At 33.2% G+C, this 22,500-nt stretch overlaps 1 protein-coding gene across 1 annotated transcript in view; it reads left to right on the top strand.

Moving 5' to 3' along the window:
- The window catches only part of LOC137622425 (lachesin-like), a 566,772-nt gene that overhangs the window by 393,638 nt on the left and 150,634 nt on the right, over window positions 1-22,500 (top strand). The window contains exon 3 of the mRNA XM_068353038.1: window positions 17,016-17,223. Coding sequence (XP_068209139.1) covers window positions 17,016-17,223 — 208 coding nt within the window. The remainder of the gene's footprint in view (window positions 1-17,015; window positions 17,224-22,500) is intronic.

Below are 22,500 nucleotides of genomic sequence, written 5' to 3'. Positions count from 1 at the left end.
CAACCTCCATTTTCTTGGCTCCCATTTACTATTAAGCTTCACTCATGCCAACGTTTACTGTCATCCTTCTCCTCCGGCAAACACTTAAATTCTTTCCCTTGTCTCTGCACTTGCGTTCTTAGTCTATAATTAGTCTTGCACTGTTTGCGAACTACAGCCATTCCACATTCCATTAAAAATCAGTCTCCTTATCACACACTTTTTCACCTATGTTTAATGACCTTTCCCTGACTTCTGGCTTCTCCCTATCAATAAAAATACCAAACAGCCATGGAAGTTCATCATTAATTCAAGAGTTGATTATTAAACACTTTGGTGAATATTGTGTTATTTAGTTTATAAACTTGCCTCAAACTTACGTCGTTCCTGTTAACAAAGGGAAGGTTTCAAAAAAAAGAAAACTGATTACTGCTGCATAGTTCATTTGCAGTCATGGAAAACATCAAAATTACTCGCTTTCCCCCATACAATAGTAGGGTTACATTTTGACTCTTAGCAGCAATAACAACTAGAATAGAGACCTTTTTTGCTCAACCGTGACCTTAACCTTTCAAAATTTAATCATTTACAGCTTTTTACATAACAGTTAATCCCTGCAAGTTTCATTATTCTAAGATTAAAATTGTGGGCAGGAAGCTGTTCACAAACAGACACACACACACACACAAACGGGGTAAAACGTAACCTCGTTCCATAAATAATAATAAAAAGACAATTTTTATTTTCCATTACTCCACAAGTCCTTTCGAGATGAAAAGAAGAATAACCCTCGGTTGGCAAGCGTTTGGAAGAGCCAGTACAGTGTTAAAAAATAAGAAGATTCCTATCATCTTAAAAAGGAAAGTCTATGATCAGTGTATCCTCCCCACTGTCACCTATGGGGCCGAAACTTGGAATCTAACAAAAAAGCTTTCCCTTAAATTACGAACAATGCAGAGGGCACATGAGAGAATTATGCTAAATCTAACATGGAAGGATAGAAAAACAGCTAAATGGATACGTCAAAAAACTAAAGTAATGGATATCCTTGAAACCATTAGCAAGCTCAAATGGAACTGGGCAGGGCACATTGCCAGGATGACAGACAACCGATGGACATCACGAACAACCTTCTGGACACCCCGACGATACACAAGAAACCGAGGAAGACAAAAAACCCGCTGGCGAGATGACTTAGACCAACATAAGCAACAGTGGCACAGAATAGCTTGCGATAGAAGTCTGTGGAGAAACCTGGGGAAGGCCTACATCCAACAAAGGACTTTTGAAGGCTGAAATGATGATGATGATGATGATTATCTCATATAACCTCACTTACATCCATCAAAGTCGACTAACCACCAGATACCTACAGTACATCACTGTTTAGTTCAACAAGGATCCAATGGCTTTAACAGTTAACATACCATAAGACATTTTCTCCATTTGTTGCTCACTATATCAAAAATCATTTTTCCTCAGAGAAGAGATTTCCGAAATGTAAAAATCAAAAAGATTTGATTACCACATTCGCACACTAAATGTTAATTATAGCCTTGAACAGTCCCCAGCGCAAAAAATTTCAAGTTTTACCATATTATAATACCAGCACAAGAAGTGTATATATATATATATATATATATATATATATATATATATATATATATATATACATATATATATATATATAATATATATACTGTATATATATATATATGTGTATATATATATATATATATATATATATATACTGTATATTTACATATATATATATATATATATATATATATATATATATATATATATATACACATAAAAGTAAATGTTCGTTTGTTTAAAATTTATTTCAAATCTTTGAAAGTTCTTTGCCGATTGCTTTAAAATTTTAACATAACGTTGCATTCGAATACATGCGTGTTTTTATCTACCTATTACTGCTTACCACCTCTTCCACACCCGATTCTTACTCCAAACCAGGGTGGACCCATCAAACACACACCGTATATTATTTACCCTTTTTCTTAAAATAATGTAGATGGATAACAATATAAATCTTCGTTTGTTCAAAATCGGACGAATTTCATTGCCTCATGACTTCTACAATTTAGTGGCGCCAAAAGAAGAATTGGTTGAAAAAGGTTTTCCCAATATTAAAATTAATTACAAGAATCCAGATTGGTTGAGTGAACGAGCTATTCTTACGGCCAAGGACAAAGACATCTACGAACTTCACGATATCATTCAGTCCATCATCCAAAGCGAGGTAGTCACATACAAGTCAGTTGACACTTGTGGAAGCAGATGAAGCGGTTAATTATCCAACATAATTTTTTAATTCGCTCCACGTCGTAGAAGCAACAAAAATATAGATAGGACTTTTCATAGGTGAAGATGTCCTCATTCCTCGCGCTATCATGATTCCAAAAGATATGCATATCAGTTAAAAAGATTGTAATTCCCAATTCGATTGGCGTTTGTAATCCCCATCAACAAAGCTCAAGGCCAATCTTCAGAATTGTGCGGTTTATACCTAAACACGGATTGCTTCTCACATGGACAATTATATGTTGTGTGTTCTAGAGTCAGCAAACCAGATAACCTCTCTCTCTACACAGACAATGAAACAAACAAATATCGTATAACCATAAGCATTGTGAAATAAACCTAGAAACGTGCGCTTTCTCTTTTCTTTCTTTTCCATTTAACCAGACTGAGCCACAGCAACGTGTGGCTGAGTAGAGCTCTATATATATATATATATATATATATATATATATATATATATATATATATATATATATATAATATATATATATATATATACACATACACTTCACACTTTTCACAATACAACTTTTCTCCATTAGAAAGGGGTGGTATCACAACAATTCAGCCTTTTTGTAAATTAGCAGGCCATCAGGACTGATGATGTTACTTGCTTTAAGCCCCTTTTTTACCAGAGCAATGCTATTACCCATTTACAACTGGGTAGACTGGTGGGCTATGAATATGTATCGAATGCCGAACCAGAAATTTGCAGGACTGTCATACCCCAGGATGTTCCATTTAAAAATATATTTTCAAATACATTCTTAAATAACGTTTAATTATACGGGACTGCACGTTATTTGGTGACTATTTAAAGTACCATAAGATTATAAACATTTCCTAAAGATAAGACTTTTGTAATGTGAAGACTGTATGGCAAATTTAATCATTCATAATGAAGGCGGTTCCGTAAATTGCTTGCCCCGACGAGAAGCTTCGTGCTCAAGTAGTCGTTGGTGCTTCTCACTCTGTAAGGTTAAGGGAAAGTATACAACACTATTTACCTAGCCTTTTAAAATGGTAATTAAACAAATACATTACAAGATACTCCTAAATAAGAGAGTTGCGTGACTGAAACGCCATTCTGCATATTAACGATGCACTATTATTATTATTATTACCATTATTACTATAACCAAGCCACAACCCTACATAGAAAAGAAGTATGCCATAATTCCAAGGGCTCCAACAGGTAAAATAGCCCAGTGGGGAAAGGAAATAAAGAAATTAATAAACTAAAAGAAAAGAAAAAAAACAATTAAAATAAAATATTTTGATAACAGTATTTGTATTGAAATAAATATTTCATGTATAAACTATAAAACATCAAAGAACAAGAGTATGAGAAAGAAGATACAATAGTGTGCCAGAAAGGACCCTCAAGCAAAAGAACTCTAACCCGAGACAGTGGAAGGTCATGGTACAGAGGCTATGGCACTACCCAAGACAAGAGAAAAATGGTTTGATTTTAAAGTGTCCTTCTCCTAGAAGAGCTGCTACCATATCTAAAAAGTCTATTCTATCCTTACCAAGAGGAAAGTAGCCACTGAACAATTACAGTGCAGTAGTTAACCCCTTAATCAAAGTTTGGTAATTTGTGTGTTATCAGGTGTATGAGGACAGTGGAGAATGTGGATAGAATAGGCCAGACTATTCGGTGTATGTGTGGGCAAAGAAGAAAGAAGGATCCAATGTAGTACTGTCTGGCCTTCAACGGACGTAATAACTCTGTAGCATTATCATAATTAAGTGAGTTATATTTGTATGGTACAGTATTATATCATTCATGAGCGGTCAAAGCTTAACCAGACTAGTGTGCATGTGAAAAACGATCAAAAATTTTCCTATACCCGACCATACGAAACCTCAGCCCAAACTAAGACCAGGGATAACCATGCAGATAGATTCATGAGATCCCCGGCCCCCTCACTCTCCCTAGTTTAAAAGGACAGTTAAGTTGCAGATACTATTGTGAGTAGATCTCGAACTCTCGTCCCTTGTATTGCAAATCAAGAGATGTTTCCACTAGGCTGCAACAAGCCTTTAATAAAAGGGCTTCAATAAAGTGCTTAAGAATAGCACCGTGCTTCATATATAATATTTCAGGCTATTGATAAAATGGTACTTGAAGTCGAACTCAAATGATATATGCAGTTCAAGATACTCTGGAATGGATCAAATATCTTTTTCATTTTTTTTCGCATAATACATCCTTTCTGCATGTGCTCTAAATCAACCCCAACCAACGAAGGAAGTTTTCCCGTGTTCAAGTCCAACAACGGAAAATACCAGATAAGTCATTTCATAACAGTAGGAGCTAAAAGCAAGAAATTATGAGTAATGGAGTTTTGATAAAACATGGAGAGAGAGAGAGAGAGAGAGAGAGAGAGAGAGAGAGAGAGAGAGAGAGAGAGAGAGAGAGAGAGAGAGAGAGAGAGAGAGAGAGAGAGAGAGAGAGAATAATGATGATGAATCAACGGTATTTCACATGCCGTCATTCCATTCACGAGAGAGAGAGAGAGAGAGAGAGAGAGAGAGAGAGAGAGAGAGAGAGAGAGAGAGAGAGAGAGAGAGAGAGAGAGAGAGAATGAATTGGGGGAAGCAAGAAAAAGTTTGCTATTCTGTTACCTGAAAATGAACAACTTTAAATTCTACAGTTCAATACGGCGAAATTCTCATATTGCACATGATAAAATTAGAATAGGTCAGCAAATGTAAGATGAAATAACCAAATACTATATAGGATATTTACGTTTACTTTCTCGGAGCATCGGGATCAAGTAAACAAGCAAAGTCAGTTTAGCAATTTTAGTGACTTTGGATTCATTAAAATCGCCACAATCATTCTTACTGCCTCCTACAGAAGGTTTAAAGGCCGGTCATGAATGGCAGAAGCAAGGCACAGTGACACTGCCCTATCAAGTAGGACAATGCCTTAGAGACTGACCATATATACATATGATCAGCGGCCAAGCTAGGACCAAGGAGGACCAGGCAATGACTGCTGATGACTAAGCAGACAGACCAATAAGATCCTCCAAACCTTCCCCCGCCCCCACCCTCGGCTCACAAGGATGGTGAGGTTGCAGTGACCAAAGAAACTATCAAGTTTGTGAGGGGGACGTTACCACATCGGCCACTCATTTATTTCATGATTTGGACTTGACTCTTTAAACTAAAGGATCTAACTCAAGTACACTGATTTCAATATCAAAGCACACTAATACAGGTATTCTAAAGTTTTCATTTATTTGACAAATAAGAAAGTATATATATACATTTGTGGGCCTAAACCAACCTCAGTAAAATTCCATCTTGAGCCATTTACAGAAAAATCACCCTATTTCTTAATTACCTTTATGAATAAATGGTTAAAAATTCCCTTAAAGAATGCACATAATCGTTTGTTAGGCGTCTGGATTGAAGCCTTTTTGTGTTAGCCTTATCCCACTTTGTTGGTTATACTGGTAACTGAAATAGAATCTATTTAAGTTGACATTTTACGCATGGTAAATACTAAGGATATTGTGTTTCCATCATAATCACGGCATATCTATATCAAATGATTCAATTAAAAATACTTATATCCATATTTAATCTAATAGAATTTTTTTCAATAACAATACTAATAATGCAAAAGTAATATTAGTATTGGGAGTAAAAAAAAATGTTACGTTTATTATTTTCATTTAAACTAAAGATTTAAAAGTTAACAAAATATAAAAAATAATATTCCTGGAAAATGAAAACATGTGGGGCAAACTTTTAATATCATATACTGAAAATTTAAATATAAAAAAATCACCTTCGAATACCATTGAGAAAGATGTATATAGTTTACTTTGAGGTAGACTTTCCATACCATGATATCAGTTTTACTGATAGATTACTGTCCCATCAACTGCAACATGAGGCTTCCGAAATTTTAAATCATTTGGTAAAATTTCATATATTTTCTTCCCGCTTTAGTATAAAAGTAAAATCTCGCTTCTAATGTGAACGTCAAGGCCGGTGGGATCAAATTGTCAGGTTTATTATTCATTATTATTATCAAAATTTCCCTTCATCACAGTTGGTTAGTACATGATGAACAGCAAGGGGGTATCCCCAACAGACTGCAGTTAAAAGCCTGGAATAAACCAGTCTTTCGTCTTATCGTCTAGCTTTCCCACATGCTCTTACGAGGAAGTCCCTAAAGTACTTGACGCCTTTGCTCTCAAAAATTTCCAAGTTAGAACTGCACTAGAAATTCAAAAATATTCTACTGCTAAAATTCGGTTTAGAAGTCGCACTGTACCATGTTATCAAAACACGCCTCTTGGTTTTCTTAATTATCTATTTCATAAAAAGAAAAATACAAAGAAACTCCATTTATACATAAAAAAAAAATCCATTAATATAGAAAAATATATAAATCCATATAAAAAATAAAATTCATTTGTATAAAAAAATAAAATTCACATATAAAAAAAATTAAATCTAATTCTATGAAAAAATAAAATTCATTTATACAAAAAATCAAATCCACTTACATAAAAAAAAATCAAATCCATTTTCATAAAAAAAAATCAAATCCATTTTCATAAAAAAAATCAAATCCATTTTCATAAAAAAAAATCAAATCCATTTTCATAAAAAAATCAAATCCACTCATATATAAAAATAAAATCCATTTATATATAAAAATGAAATCCACTTATATATAGAAAAAATAAAATCCAATTACATACGGTAACTATAGTATTGCTTTAGGTCTGATATACCATATATGAATTAACTATAAAAAAACTAAATGTTCCTTTGTCTAATTATTTAGCATTCCTTCACCTACGATGAATCAAATAAATATAATTAACTTCAAAACTTTCCTTTTCTTTACGAAATCGATCCTTTACATTTATTAAACGTTGCTGTACGGAATCATGAGACTAGCGAAAGGAAATGAAAGTCTGAATGAATAAAAAAAATTTAGACGAGTAATAGGATTCAAGAAATGTACTAATAAAAATTCTTGATAACCAGAAAAGATGCAAAACCTCAAATGTCTATCAATGTAAACAAGAGCAGTTTTAACATCCAATACTGCTTGCTTAACGCTCAATCAGGGAAATCAGGGAATTCGCTGGAGTACGTACTTCACAAGAATGCCTGGGAATTGCTACTTATCATGTTTGTTTCCATCATTTCGGATACTTGAAGGGAACGAGAACACTACATCACACGGAGGTCAAAAAAGTGATTTACTGGAGTGTTTCTCAGTCATCTCAGAAGTGGTTCTGCTGTTTTTTCATCTGATTTCTAGTCTTGGATTTAGTTCAATTGGTACGATACTTCCACTTGGCCATTATACAGATCACCAGCTTTTATAATGATGGCAATACTATTAATAACATAAGTAAATTAAAGCCTCAGCTTAAAATACAATAAGTTTTCGATTCCATCACATCATTTTTTTCTGGAGTTGAGTTTCGATATCACCTCTATGATGAAGAATGTAATCAAAACTCAATTAAGCCCGAGGGACTTTTGGACACCTATGCACTTTTCACACGGTTTTATTCTAATATAAATAAAAGAATGCATAATACTTAAATGAAAAGATGCTGCCAAATGATATGCAGTCCAGGGTTGAATGTTAGTTGAATAAGGGAGGTATTAGAGTGGGAGTGGTGAATAACTTAACAGTGGAAGTGGTTATTGTTAGTTTGAAAATTCTTGAGGGTGTGAATGTTGAAAACTTAAGGAGAGTAATTAAAAGGTTGGAAAATGGATATATGAAAGGCGTTTATGCAATTATAAGCACATGGCTACAGGGTGGTTGGTGTTAGGTTAAATTAAGGAGTTGACCAAGCTTGTAAGGTATGTTTGGATCAGAGAAAGATCCTGAAAAAAAACATGGTAACTATTCTTTTGTACTAATGTTACAATAATAGAGGAATGTCGTTGCTTGGAATGTGAGAAATATATTCAAGAATCTTCATTTCAAACTACAATAGATGACATAAGAACAATGTGGATTTCCACAAGGAAAAGGTGTATATATAATGGGTTTGTTACAGAACAGTTATATAGGTTTGAAATTACAGGGAAAATCCTTCTGTGGTATACTTGAACCTACAAAACGCTGATGAAAGAATTAAGAAAAGTATCTGATTAGAGGATGCTGTGGCTGTATGATTGTAAATTTTTATAATGGAATCCCGGCATAGTTAAAATATGCAGAAGGGAAAATAGGTCTGTTGTTTCAAAGTCTGCCTAATATCTTTAAAGATGAAATTATGTAATTAGTAACAGAATAGGCAATAAATAGAGAAAGAGTTTGTTGTAAAGAAAAGTCTAATATTAGTCATGGAATAAGATGTTGATTTGATGTGAAAGTTCTTGGGCAATAACTATGTCAAAATACCAGATAACTCCCAAGAAATTATAAAGAAAAAAGTTTCAGATGATACACATAATCAAGGACTATTAGACTACATTAATCTAAATTCAAAGGATGGTGAATCATAGTTGTGCGAGCAGCGTTGGGTTTCCGATAAGAGCCGACTTCTTTGCTTGGAGTGGGTGGAGCATGTCTCGTGATCTTGTGGAATCTCATTGAAAATAGTTTTAATGACAAAATTTCTTTATCAAATTAATATTTATTAATTTTCTTCACAAACTTAACACAATTTCTTTTATTAGAATACCCTTATTGATATATATTTATTATATTGAATGTCGACCCAACGAAAGCTATAAAATAGTTGAAACAGGTTTCAGCAAAAGAAACTAAAAGGAACAACATACAATAGGTTTGTCATCAAATTCACCTAACATTTTCTTGGTGTGTAAGAAGTCACATACTTATCGGCATAGAAAAGCAAGTTCATACATCAAAAACAATGCTTTTGAAACTGTAAGCGCACGGAAATTTTATAACTTTGCGAAAACAACTTCTGATGAGGAACAACCCTATCCCCAAAGTCAATTAAAGAACAGGTCAATTGCAGTTTACATATTATGAAGAAGATAGATAATGTTTCAATTCAGGTTGTGTTTGGCACATGATCACAGCAGTGGGACCATGTGCATTGCTGTAGGGGAAAGTTGGACCATAACAAGGCCAGAGCATTTACAAAAACAATAATATATAAAAAACCTCTTCCAGAAGATTATTTTTATTACTACTATTATTATTAAACAGTTAACAACGTCAAAAACAGATATGTCATATATAAACTATAAAGAGACTCATGTCAGTCTGGTCAACATAAAAACATTTGCTCCAACTTTGAACTTTTGAAGTTCTACTGATTCAACTACCCGATTAGGAAGATCATTCCACAACTTGGTAACAGCTGGAATAAAATTTCTAGAATACTGTGTAGTATTGAGCCTTATGATGGAGAAGGCCTGGCTATTGGAACTGACTGCCTGCCTAGTATTACGAACAGGATAGAATTGTCCAGGGAGATCTGAATGTAAAGGATGGTCAGAGTTATGAAAAATCTTATGCAACATGCATAATGAACTAACTGAACGACGGTGCCAAAGATTAATATCTAGATCAGGAATAAGAAATTTAATAGACCGTAAGTTTCTGTCCGACAAATTAAGATGAGAATCAGCAGCTGAAGACAGACAGGAGAACAATACTCAAGACAAAGTAGAATGAAAGAATTAAAACACTTCTTCAGAATAGATTGATCACCGAAAATCTTAAAAGACTTTTTCAATAAGACAATTTTTTTTGCAATTGAAGAAGACACAGACCTAATGTGTTTCTCAAAAGTAAATTTGCTGTCGAGAATCACACCTAAAATCTTATAAGAGTCATACAAATTTAAAGAAACATTATCAATACTGAGATCCGAATGTTGAGGAGCCACCATCCTTGACCTACTTACAATCATACTTTGAGTTTTGTTAGGATTCAACTTCATACCCCATAATTTGCACTATGCACTAATTTTAGCTAGATCTCTATTAAGGGATTCACCAACCCCAGATCTACATTCAGGGGATGGAATTGATGCAAAGAGAGTAGCATCATCTGCATATGCAACAAGCTTGTTTTCTAGGCCAAACCACATGACATGTGTATATAGTATGAAAAGTAATGGGCCAAGAATACTACCCTGTGGAACACCGGATATCACATTCCTATACTCACTAAGGTGCCCATCAACAACTCTTTGAGATCTATTACTTAAAAAATCAATAATAATGCTAAGAAACGACCCACCCACTCCCAACTGTTTGAGTTTGGAAATAACGGCCTCATGATCAACACGGTCAAAGGCAGCGCTAAAATCAAGGCCAATCATACGAACTTCCTGACCACAATCAAGGGATTTCTGTACAGCATTAGAGATTGTAAGAAGGGCATCACATACTCCAAGGCCTTTACGAAAACCAAATTGCAAACTAGGGAATAGATGATTACCTTCAGCAAACCTATTAAGACATTTTGCCAGAAGACGTTCAAAAACTTTAGATAACATGAGAGTTATGGAAATTGGGTGGTAATCAGTGGGACTTGAGCAACCACAAACACATTTACATAAGAGGAGTAACATTACCAATTCTCCAACAAGTGCTAAAAGCTCTTCTTGCTAAATTGCGCAAAATAATAGAACTTTGGAGCTAAGAAATCTGCTGTCTTTATAAAAAACAAAGCAAAAATACCATTTGGGTCTACACCTCCATAAGCATCAAGGTCCAACAACAGAGCTTTAATTTCACGAGATCGAAAAGCTAAACGAGTTAGTTTAGCCTCAGGAAAACAGGAATGGAGAAGTTCAAGTTTTTCGTTACTCTGTTTACTGTCAAAAACATCAGCCAAGAATCGAGAACCACCTTTTTTGGCGATATCTTATATGGGTGCATTGAGCTTTTGATGATGGCCATAGAAGAGTGATTTCTTTGTCTAGATCAAGTCCTGTGATCTTATTGAACCGCATGCAAAATCGCTTTCCTGTTAAAATAATTCTTAATGGGAAATTTAAAATAAACTCTTTACAAATATTAAAATTTCATGTTAATTTTCTTTCGACTGTCCAAAAGAATATTTTCATATTGGCGAAATTCTTTCTTCGATTCAACTTCGTTGAAAATATATGCATAAGCAATGTACTGTCTATCACTAGGGAATTTCTCCATGGGACCAGGTAGGTGGCAATCTGCCAAGTTTTAATGAATTTCATTTTATTCGTCATCACATTTTTTCTTACAAATGATTTAATGCATTACCGTTGAAATTTTTACAGCTTGTTCTACATGATTGATTTTAAATACCTTAACCTTGTGTCAGCAAACCTACTCGCGTCTTTTACAACAAACCTATTTCGGATAATTTACTTTTTAAAGTCATTCTTTATTGATTATCGCCTCTACACTTGGCCACCAATGTATATAACAGGCTGTTTACATAAAATGAGCTTCCAATAACTTACTATGAAAACTGCAGGTTTTGAAAGGTATGAAGAATAAACAAAATAACCACGCAAAACATGACATGGTATATCAAATATGAACCATGGTGATTCTAGATAACCTTGGCATAATCTTTTATTATTAAATAATAAATTCAACTACAAATGAAAGAACAAAATTTTCAATTGAAAGAGTAAAACAAATAAAATGTTTCATATAAGTAATTGCTGGCATTTCAGCTAATAAACTAAAGCACAGATTTTCGCATTTCCGTGAATTGATAGTTGAAACCGGGAGTCAGAAGACCGGTTCAAGAAGTAAAGTAAAAATCGATCTTGATTAAAACTGCAGAGCTGAAGAGTTTGGTAAGTGCAATGAGATCAAGTTTTGAATTATGCCGTAATTTCCCCCATTGACAACTTGAGAATTTCGCGAGTTATCCCCAGAAAGTTATTGGTGTGCTATAGTTACGAGCAATCAGTTCGCAGCTAAACAGAAAAATAAATGTTTGCAGTATTGAAAATCCTTTAAAATTTCTAATCTCAAAGTACAATTTAGAATGGTAGCCTTTTCAAACCAAAAATAAACATTAAAATCAAGGAAATACAAATGAAAAAAAAGTGTACCAAACAACATAATAAACGTGCCAGTGCAAACTATCAAAGATTTCCAATAAACATAATGTGATAGTCAGCTGTGAAAATTCACGAGACTCGAACAATTTCAGAATAATGATTTCCAACATCAAAACCTAACCACTTACCACGAGCTTTTACACATTCTTGAGACTAAAAACGCCACAATATTCTGTAGTAATTGAACACGACTTGAAACATAAAAAGCTAAAACTATACCCGCAATAAATGTTACAAATAAATATATTTTCATCATTACAAACCGAAGCGCAAGAATTTGGATTTAAGAATTTGGGCCATAAGGACCGACATTGGGTTCTGGGAGGCCATTCAGAGACTCACGTGTAACAGGTTGAATAAGAAAAAATATCTACAGCACAACCTCCCTACGGGAGTTCAACAGTACCTATTCCTAATCATGAAACGTACTGTAATTAACTTGGCCTCATCCCGATTCTTTTTTATTTATGAAAGTATATCAGACAAAGGATTTTTCTCTATATTCAGGAAAGTTACAAAACTATTAATCATAAAGTCCATGAGTAAATGTCATTGTTCCAAACAATTACTGTAAAGTTTCCCCACGTATTTTGTAATTCATGTATGTGTGTAATATCACACTGATTAATATATATATAAAAAAAAAAATACTGTTCTAATCCTATTAGTGTCTATTAGGCTCTGGTCATCTCTGTTGCTTGAATATAATGAATCTTTTATCGTCAGTGAAAAGGACTAAAAATTTAGAAGAACACAGTATGAGACTGGCTTACGATTTATCTTTAAATGTTTGGTTGGTCGTTTTATCGATAGCTATACAATACAATTCCATTCTCCCAGTGACAATCTTCTTTGAGTTCCTTACTAACACACTTTTCCATTTCTTAAATAGTAATGACAATATTGACTTTCTTTGTGTCAATAATTGATTCCTAGGTCTCCTTCTGCCTTCACGTCCTAGTCGTCCTTTATTTTTCAGTTCACTATCAAATCACGTCTATTAAACAAAACTTTAAAGTCAAGAATGTAATATACTTGTCCATAGACTACATGATATATTTATTTCTATTTCACCTTTCCTTTCAATTCTTTCAACTTTTAATGGCAATATTTCTCTACTAAATACGAGCACCGAGGTATCAAGGTTAGTTCATATCCGTTAAACTACTAGCCGTCATAACAAAATTTCCATCGTTTTACTTTGAAATGCTGTTTTTTCTTTATTTCCCGTTTATATTGTTGTCATTATGACAGAAGAAAATGGGATATTACTTATAAACGTTGATATTTGTGCAGGTGTCCTTCAAGGCAGGACTGAATGAATATGTCAATACCAGATCCTTTCACAATGCTAAATGATAGTACAAGTCTCTCCACGGAAAGCGCAATTCACTTTTCCCCACTTTACCAAAATGTATAAGTTTGTGTGTGTTTATGGTAGCCAATTGGAAACATCCTTGTCTGGTGATCTGCTGGACTGGAGTTCGAGACCCATTCAAGCTCGTAGTTTCGTGCAGTGGTGCCCACCTCACCATCCTTGTGGGGTAAGGCTATGGAGTTTAGGGGAGCCTATAGGTTTATCTGCAGAGTCATCAGCAGCCACTTCCTGGCCCTTGCTGGTCCTAGCATAGGTGGACAGGGACTTGGGCGCTGATCATATGAATATATGGTCAGTCGAGTGTAAGGGAATTGTCCTGCTACAATGATCACTATCACTGGGCCTTGCCTCTGTCACTCATGAGTGGCCCTTTAAACATTTAAATACCATCCTGAATTTTGTAACAGCGACAGACAATTAGCTTATTGATATGATATATAATTACCTAGTGGAACCAATACAGCATATACATTATACATAGAAGGTAAATCTGAAAACAAAGGTTATCATATGAATGGCACGACATCAGACAAATGCAACGATTATCGTATCGTACCAAGGAAAGAAATCAGTACAATAAATCACTGTACTTTAAAACACATATTTATGTGCATAGCTATGTTACATACTGAACTAATTATCTATGTAACATGGCATACATCATATCGATATGTAAAAAATAAATCCTCTACAAATTAAAAGAAGACACTATAATTTATTACGTGATATCGAGATACAGTACACCTAAAAAATAGCTTCACATTGTTTCTCAGATGATAATAATAATAATAATAATAATAATAATAATAATAATAATAATAATAATAATAATGATAATAATAATAATAATAATAATAATAATAATAATAATAATAATAATAAAATAATAATAATAATCAGAATACATCAATGATTAATGTGTTTCCGAATTACTGTTAGTCAATATTGATAATTTTATTTTTAGTTCGTTGTAATAGCGAATTACAAAAACTTAATTACGAATAACAACTGAAAGTATTTGTCAAGCAAACGCTGGATGGAAACTCGAGAGAATTTAACATTCGAAAGTAAAAGAAAAATCCAATTTAAACTTTTAACTTGCAACAAGAATTCCGTAACTTTACTGGCACTGAAAAAGAACAGTGCCAAAACTCTTACATAAAATAAATATTTTTCTGATTATATATATTCATACACGGGCAATATGCACACACACTATATATAAATATATTTACAGTATAGTTTATATATAATAAATAAATACATATATATATATATATATATATATATATATATATATATATATATATATATATATATATATATATAAAATCATCATCGTCATCAGTCGTTACTAATCCATTACAGAACAAATGCCTCAGACATGTCCTTCAGCTTGCGTCTGTTTATGGTCTATTTATGCCACCCACACCATCAAACTTTCTTAGTTCGTCAATCCATAATCTGCTCTTCCTTATCTTGCTTCTTTTGCCATCTCGGGGACTTTTTCCTGTTATTTTTAATCTCCATTTATTATCTGCCATTCTCATTATATGTCCAGCCCATTTCCTTGTAGCTCTTTTTCTCTCTTAGTGTTACTCCCATTATTATTCTTTCTACAGCTCTTTGAGTTGTAACTAGCTTATGCTCTAAGGCTTTAGTAAGACTACAGGTTTCTGATGGATAAGTTAATACTGGTATGACCATTTGATTAAATGCTTTTCTTTTTAGAGAAAGAAGCATTTCACTTTTCGTAATCTCAATTTCTTTACCAAAAGCTCTCCACCCCAAGTTCATCCTTTTAATTTCGGTCTCGTTCCCTGGGGAAACACTTACATATAGACAATTAAACAGTATATATGATATATATATCATAAAGATATCTATACTATATAATACCACACAGACCACCTCTTAAAGGCCCAACCAGACAATGACAGCAAGTGCCAAAGTGTTACAGACCTTAGGTCACATTTGTACCCACCTGTGTTTAGGTACAATTTCTGATATGTAAATGCATGAAAACCTCATGGGCCAAGGTCTTGAATTATTTCTAAATGTACCAGCCATTATATTTGATTATATTTCCACTGTTAACACAGTTCTCCAAGTATTCTTTTTGCAAACATAGTTTATTCTTCTTCACAATCAATGTTTTGCAAACAATTATGAGTTACTAAATCAATTTTGGTATTTTCTTAAGAATTCTATCTTACTCCATAATTTCGCACATACATCTACTATTCATTACATTACTCCATCCGAATATATTTAACCACAATGGAGACGTAACACAACTTGCCTCTGATACGCATTTACACCAAACCACTCAATATTCTACAGTATATTTTTTTAAATCTACTTAGCCTCCATTAAAATTCAATGCAGTCTACACTGACTTCTACATCATACAAGCTCGGCAACTTATTATTGCAGTTCACCTAATTCTGTCTACCCTATCATACGTGTGTTTATGCCCCATCCAGCTTTTCCCTTTTCTGTCAAATTTCCCCCAATCACTTCAAATAAAACCTTTTATAATTCAGTCCTGCTTTTTATTGTTAAACCCACCCTGTTCTCCCTTCTATCAACTTTTGAAGCACTTGTCTACAAAATACCTACCATATACTTTCCTTAAAATTCTTACTATAACTTCTGTGCGGCAAAACTCGGAACCTTTGACGTTTTCATCACACTACTTCCAACACATGTATAACCCTCATTTCCACAGTGCTAAATTAGTATTTATTATTCCAAAAACTAAAATAAAAACAAACTACATTAGATTTTAAACATTAACTTCCTTCATCAAATCAAAATATTATCAGGGTTCGAAAATTAATGAGAAATTTTCAAAATAACTAATATACTAAACTTTTTTTTTTTTTTTAAAGATTCTGGTTCGCAGAACTTAAAAAGCAGAGAAAAATCATCAGATAATGAATAGAAAAGAATATAAAAATATCATATTCCTTAAGGGTTATCTTGCTTGAGGATACACTGGGGCACATATTCTTACTGTTTTATATCAAGTGTTTATAGTTTATAAATGAAAGATGTAATTTATTTGTTGTTGATGTTCTTAGAATATCTTATTCAAAACTTTTCATTACTTCTCTTGTAGTTCATTTATTTCCTTGTTTCCTTTCCTTACTGGTTCTTTTTACTTGTTGGAGGCCTTGGGCTTATAGCTTCCTGATTTTCTAACTAAAGTTGTAACTCTGCTTGTCATAATAATAATAACAATAATATCAATAATAATAACTCTCCTACTACAGGTTGCATGGATTGCGTTCGACAAATCTGCCATTCTGACAGTGCAAGATCACGTCATCACAAGAAATCCAAGAGTCAAAGTCACTCATGACGGCCAACGTACGTGGACTCTTCACATATCACGAGTAAACTCAACCGATGCAGGGACTTATATGTGCCAGGTCAACACTATCATCGCCAAAAGTCAATTTGGAGTATTAACTGTTGTTGGTGAGTACCGCGACTTGCTGTATCCTAACATTAATGATAAAACCAATTTTTCAGAATCGGGACATTAACTGCTGTATGTGGTAATTTCATACATTCTACTCTACTTCTCCCCTTTCTGCTTATAAAGGATCATCATCATCATCCGTTAGTAATCCACTGCAAAACAAAGGCCTCATACATAAACATGTCTATTTATGGCCTTTCTATGCCAATCTACACCCGGAAATTTTCTTAACTTAATCCATCATATTCTCTTCCTTCTCCTGCTTCGTTTGCAATCTCTAGGGACACTAAGAAAAAAATAAAAAGTTAAATAACACCCTGTAATTCTTTGTTGTTTCCAATATTACAAAAAGAAAAACCATTATTCCCAACACTAATTCCTTACGAAGCTTTCCGGCAACAGACCACCTTACACATCCTAATCGGTTACTTGATAGTAATTTCATCGCCTTAAGTACCTAACAGTCCCATACGAATCAAATATAAACTTTACCATTCCGGCATTAATCAAATCAAGCTATCTTCAATTCACTATTTTTAACATGCCTCGACACAAATCGCTCAAAAGACTGCTTTCTCTTCACATAACATCACTTCTACTACATTAATTACTCTAAGATCCATTTACTAATGAACCATTTATTTTTTATTTTAAAAACCAGATCTCTTTATCAAAAGGCATCTTCTCATATTCATCATCCAAAAGCTTTGTCCTTGATTATATAATTCATGACCTTTTATAAATTTAATGACTAATTTTTTTAGTCCGGCAACTAAACATTTAAACATTAAGGTTTTGTTATCAGTAACCATCTAATTTAATCACTTAACCAAAGACAGTTTACATAGTCCACAGACACACACAAACAGATACATACATACATACACACACACTAAATATCTATACATATATATATATATATATATATATATATATATATATATATATACATATATATATATATGTGTGTGTGTGTGTGTGTGTATGTGCGTGTACATAATTACACTCGTTACTTTTATAACATAAAATATTAAGAATACAAATAATTCCTAATAGTGGACTCACTTTGCATTGGAAATAAACCATATTCATGAGAAAATTATATATGTGTGTATCTACCCCGCCCAAATTCTTTGGTACAGAGATAACATTCCACTTGTGAGCCAAATGGATAACTCTACTCTAACTTCTGCATCAAGATGCAAAGATAAATGTCCAAATCCTGTAACAGTTGACGCTCTCACGTTTCATAATTCACCATTGGATATGTTATTACCCGTAAACGTAGGGTAAATTCGTTGACACGTTCAACAAATAGAGAAAATAAGAAAACACTTAATCGTACAAAAACCATAAATAAAAATTTAAGATTTGGTATCATTTAAGCTGGATTATTTCAGACTATATAAGACAATGATCAAATCATGAGACTCCTGTTGGAGCCATTCGTTTCACTTTAAAGATAAGTGTAATGGCTGTTGATTTTAACAAAGATCTAAGAGGAGAATGGAATGTTTCGAAGAAAAATGGGGAAAAGTTAATCATCTATTACTATCTTATATATTTGCCATTAATATTAACTTATATCTAACCATATTTGAGCTTACGTTTTATTTAAAGCTTCTTTTACCCGTACACTTAAATCAAGGTTTCAACTACGTTTACTGAAATGTTCAACGGAGCTTCCTTGAATTACATAAATAACGGTATAAATGACAGAGAACTTGTCCTTATTTCAGTAAGACTAACATTATGATAGCAGGGAAGAACAAGCACACTCCCAAAATATAAATAAACAGGTATGTGCACACATTAATACGATATACCCCTACAAAAATAAAAACAATATTATACTTCTGAGATAAGATAGCTTAACGTGTGGTTTGTGTACCGCCATGATCAGTCAAGTCAGGGCCACCCATACTAGGTCAGTTTGCTGTGAGCTATCAGACTAAAGTCTCCCACCATCACCGATCCGCAGTTTGCCGAAGTGGAAATGAAATGGCCAAACCACAGGCATGAATAAGGACATGTCTACGGCCATTATCTTGCAGTGGTCTAATAACGGCTGCATTTGTTGTTGTTGATATATGCTTATACTGTATATACCTATAAACGCACAAATATAAATCTTAATTTACTTGGACAATGAAGAGAAAAATGAAGGCGATAATTCATCCGTTTCCGACAGCGAAAGAAATATCATCCTCAAATCTAAGTTTAGCGAAACTTTCCATTTCAACGTCACGGGAGGAAAGAAGTTGAAATAAAGTCGAATAAAATGAGGATCTAATGGCATACGCCGACTCTGCAACAAGGGAGATGATATTGAGCGCTTGCAACAAAGAGGCGGCGGTGGATATTGAGCTCTCACTCTCTCACAGTCTTAATGTATTTTCTTGAAATCTTGCTTGGCTTGCTCATGATTTCACCTCGACAACTATATAAAACATTACGGTACACACACAGCCAGCATATATATATATATATATATATATATATATATATATATATATACACACATATATATATATATATATCTACATATATATATATATATATATATATATATATATATCTATATATATATATATATATATATATATATATTTACATGTATATATATAATATATACACACACACACACATATATATATATATATATATATATATATATATATATACATATATATAGGCATATATATACACACATAGCCAGCTATATATATATATATATATATATATATATATATATATATAATAATAATAATAATAATAATAATAATAATAACAATAATAATAATAATAATAATAACAACAAATGGACCTGTTTTGTCCACTATAAGACAAAGGCCCAGACACGTCCTTATTTATGTCCACGGTTTGGCCATTTTTATCATCACGCTGGCCACTACCAATTGGTGATAGTGGGAAACTTGTGTCTGATCACTCAAAGCAAACCAATTTAGAATGGGTGGCCCTGAATAGTGCAGCTTTGCTGAATATGGCAACACGCAAACCTTTTCAACACGTTAATATAAGTTATCTCCACTCAGAAGGATATATATATATATATATATATATATATATATATATATATATATATATATATATATATATCCACCGTTTAGGTATCGTTATAAACATTTCAACAAAATCAAAGTTTAAATGAATCCCCAAAATAAAATGATTAATTTATTACATACCCAATACGCATACAAAAGACCAATTTGCTGTTTCCCATTTATTCACTTGATGTTGAGTGCGGTTGTATAAATTGATACATTTTAATTAGGTCCCTGATGGACCATGGTCCTCTGAAAGATTCATCGGTCTTCCTGTTTCAACATTTTGCGTCATGGGAAAACATTTGCACTTAATGCCATTCAAATTCTCATTTCTCCGACTACTTTAATGATCACAGATATTGTAATAACAAATCACAATCAACAATAATTCGATATTTAATGAAATTAGACTGAGATGGTATGGACATATAAAGAGACGAGAGGAAGGCCATTCTATAAGGAAGAGGATGGGTATGGGACTACCTGGTGGGAGAAGGTTAGGCTGACTGAAATTGCGATGGATAGCTTGTGTGAAAAGAGATATGAGGGAGTTTGGATTGAGCGAGTAAGATGCACTGGACCTAAGGAAATGGAAGTGTGTTGAAGACCCTCAATGGGGACAAGCTTGTAGAAAAAGAAGAAGAATTAATCAATATCTAAACCGAAGTAAACCGACCATAGGTACAACATTAAAAGCATGGATTTAGATATACGAATTAGTTTATAAGATGAATGAGATGGAAGGAATAAACTCTTCAATGCTGCAATTCAGAATAAGAAATATGAAGTAAATTTTACTAAACGTTAGCAGCCTTAATACAAACGCGGAAGGTTAAAAAAAATAAATATGAACAAATGAAAAACATAATTATAAATTAATTCCTTATTATTCAATATTTTTATCGCCATGGTAAATATATTGTCACAATTTGCTTCAAATGTTGGCTATTTAGATTTCACAATATGTTATAGTATCGCTAGAATGAACATGAAGCACGATACGTTACCAAGTTCATAAAGATATCTAAATGTTCACCTATTTTTTATGTTAATATTAAAGATAGAAAACAAAAGCACTATTACTGAGAATAGGCAAAATCGGGTTACATTCATAGCACTCAATGTTATCTAACTCTGATATATGGGTCAAACACACACGGAAACTATGATCATAAGAAATGAAAAAGGATAAAACTCCTAAAGAATCGCAAGGTTTATAGGTTAGTAACCTTGAAATTGTACTAGAATTCTTGATAATGTTAACGGTACGAGGACAATTTCCCTTGTTATAGTGTGTACCTTATTTTATCTGAAAAGGATAAAATACAATAGGATTTGACTATCCCCTAAAGCACATGCAATCAGTGGCTTTTTGAAAACTAATCTCCAGGTATCAACTTACAAACGAACGTAGAGTATATTGAAAATATATTAATGTCAGTGATGTGAATAGGCAACAAAAAGTCCACAGGTTTTCATTAAAATGACACCAAGGAAAATTCGAATGAGTTTTTAAAAAACCAATTTGGGATACTTCAATTTTATATGAAATCGCAATCAACAAAAAAGTTTCGAAACAAGTTTATTTTCTACTTAAATAATTACAGGTCACTATAAAGACCCTGAAAATTCCAAGATTTTTTCAACACAGTTTGGATCATAGAAAAACTGACGCTTATCTTTCTTTCCCTTGCGAAATTTGGCACCAATTAAGAGAGAGAGAGAGAGAGAGAGAGAGAGAGAGAGAGAGAGAGAGAGAGAGAGAGAGAGAGAGAGAGAGAGAGAGAGAGAGAGAGAGCAACTTGATTTCACTACAACAGGACATTTCACTATAGCTCCTAGTCATTTTTGGTGTAATATATTCACTGAAAATATATTAGGTTTCACATTTACCAAAACTAAACAGAGAATTTAAAACAGCGAACAGTTGGAATCTGATCAGAATCTAAATGTAAAAAAAAAAAAAAAAAAAAAAAAATAAAAAAAAACTCTCGAAGCCCAAAACTGGTTTGTCAGCCCTTCAATTAAAAATCTCGTGACATTTGATTTTTCCATTACTTTTTTATAAACACCAAAATGTAATTTTCGGGAGAAAAATAATTTCCCCCTCACTACAGTATGTAAATCAGAGAGTTACATAACTCAACGCCTGTCATATTCCCAAAATCTATTAGCACTTGAAAAATAGGTTGATCACCAGCCGAA

Source organism: Palaemon carinicauda, chromosome 2 (assembly GCF_036898095.1).
Source record: "Palaemon carinicauda isolate YSFRI2023 chromosome 2, ASM3689809v2, whole genome shotgun sequence".
Lineage (NCBI taxonomy): Eukaryota > Metazoa > Arthropoda > Malacostraca > Decapoda > Palaemonidae > Palaemon > Palaemon carinicauda.
Note: the sequence above shows the minus strand (reverse complement) of the source record. Positions and strands in the feature narration are given on the sequence as shown.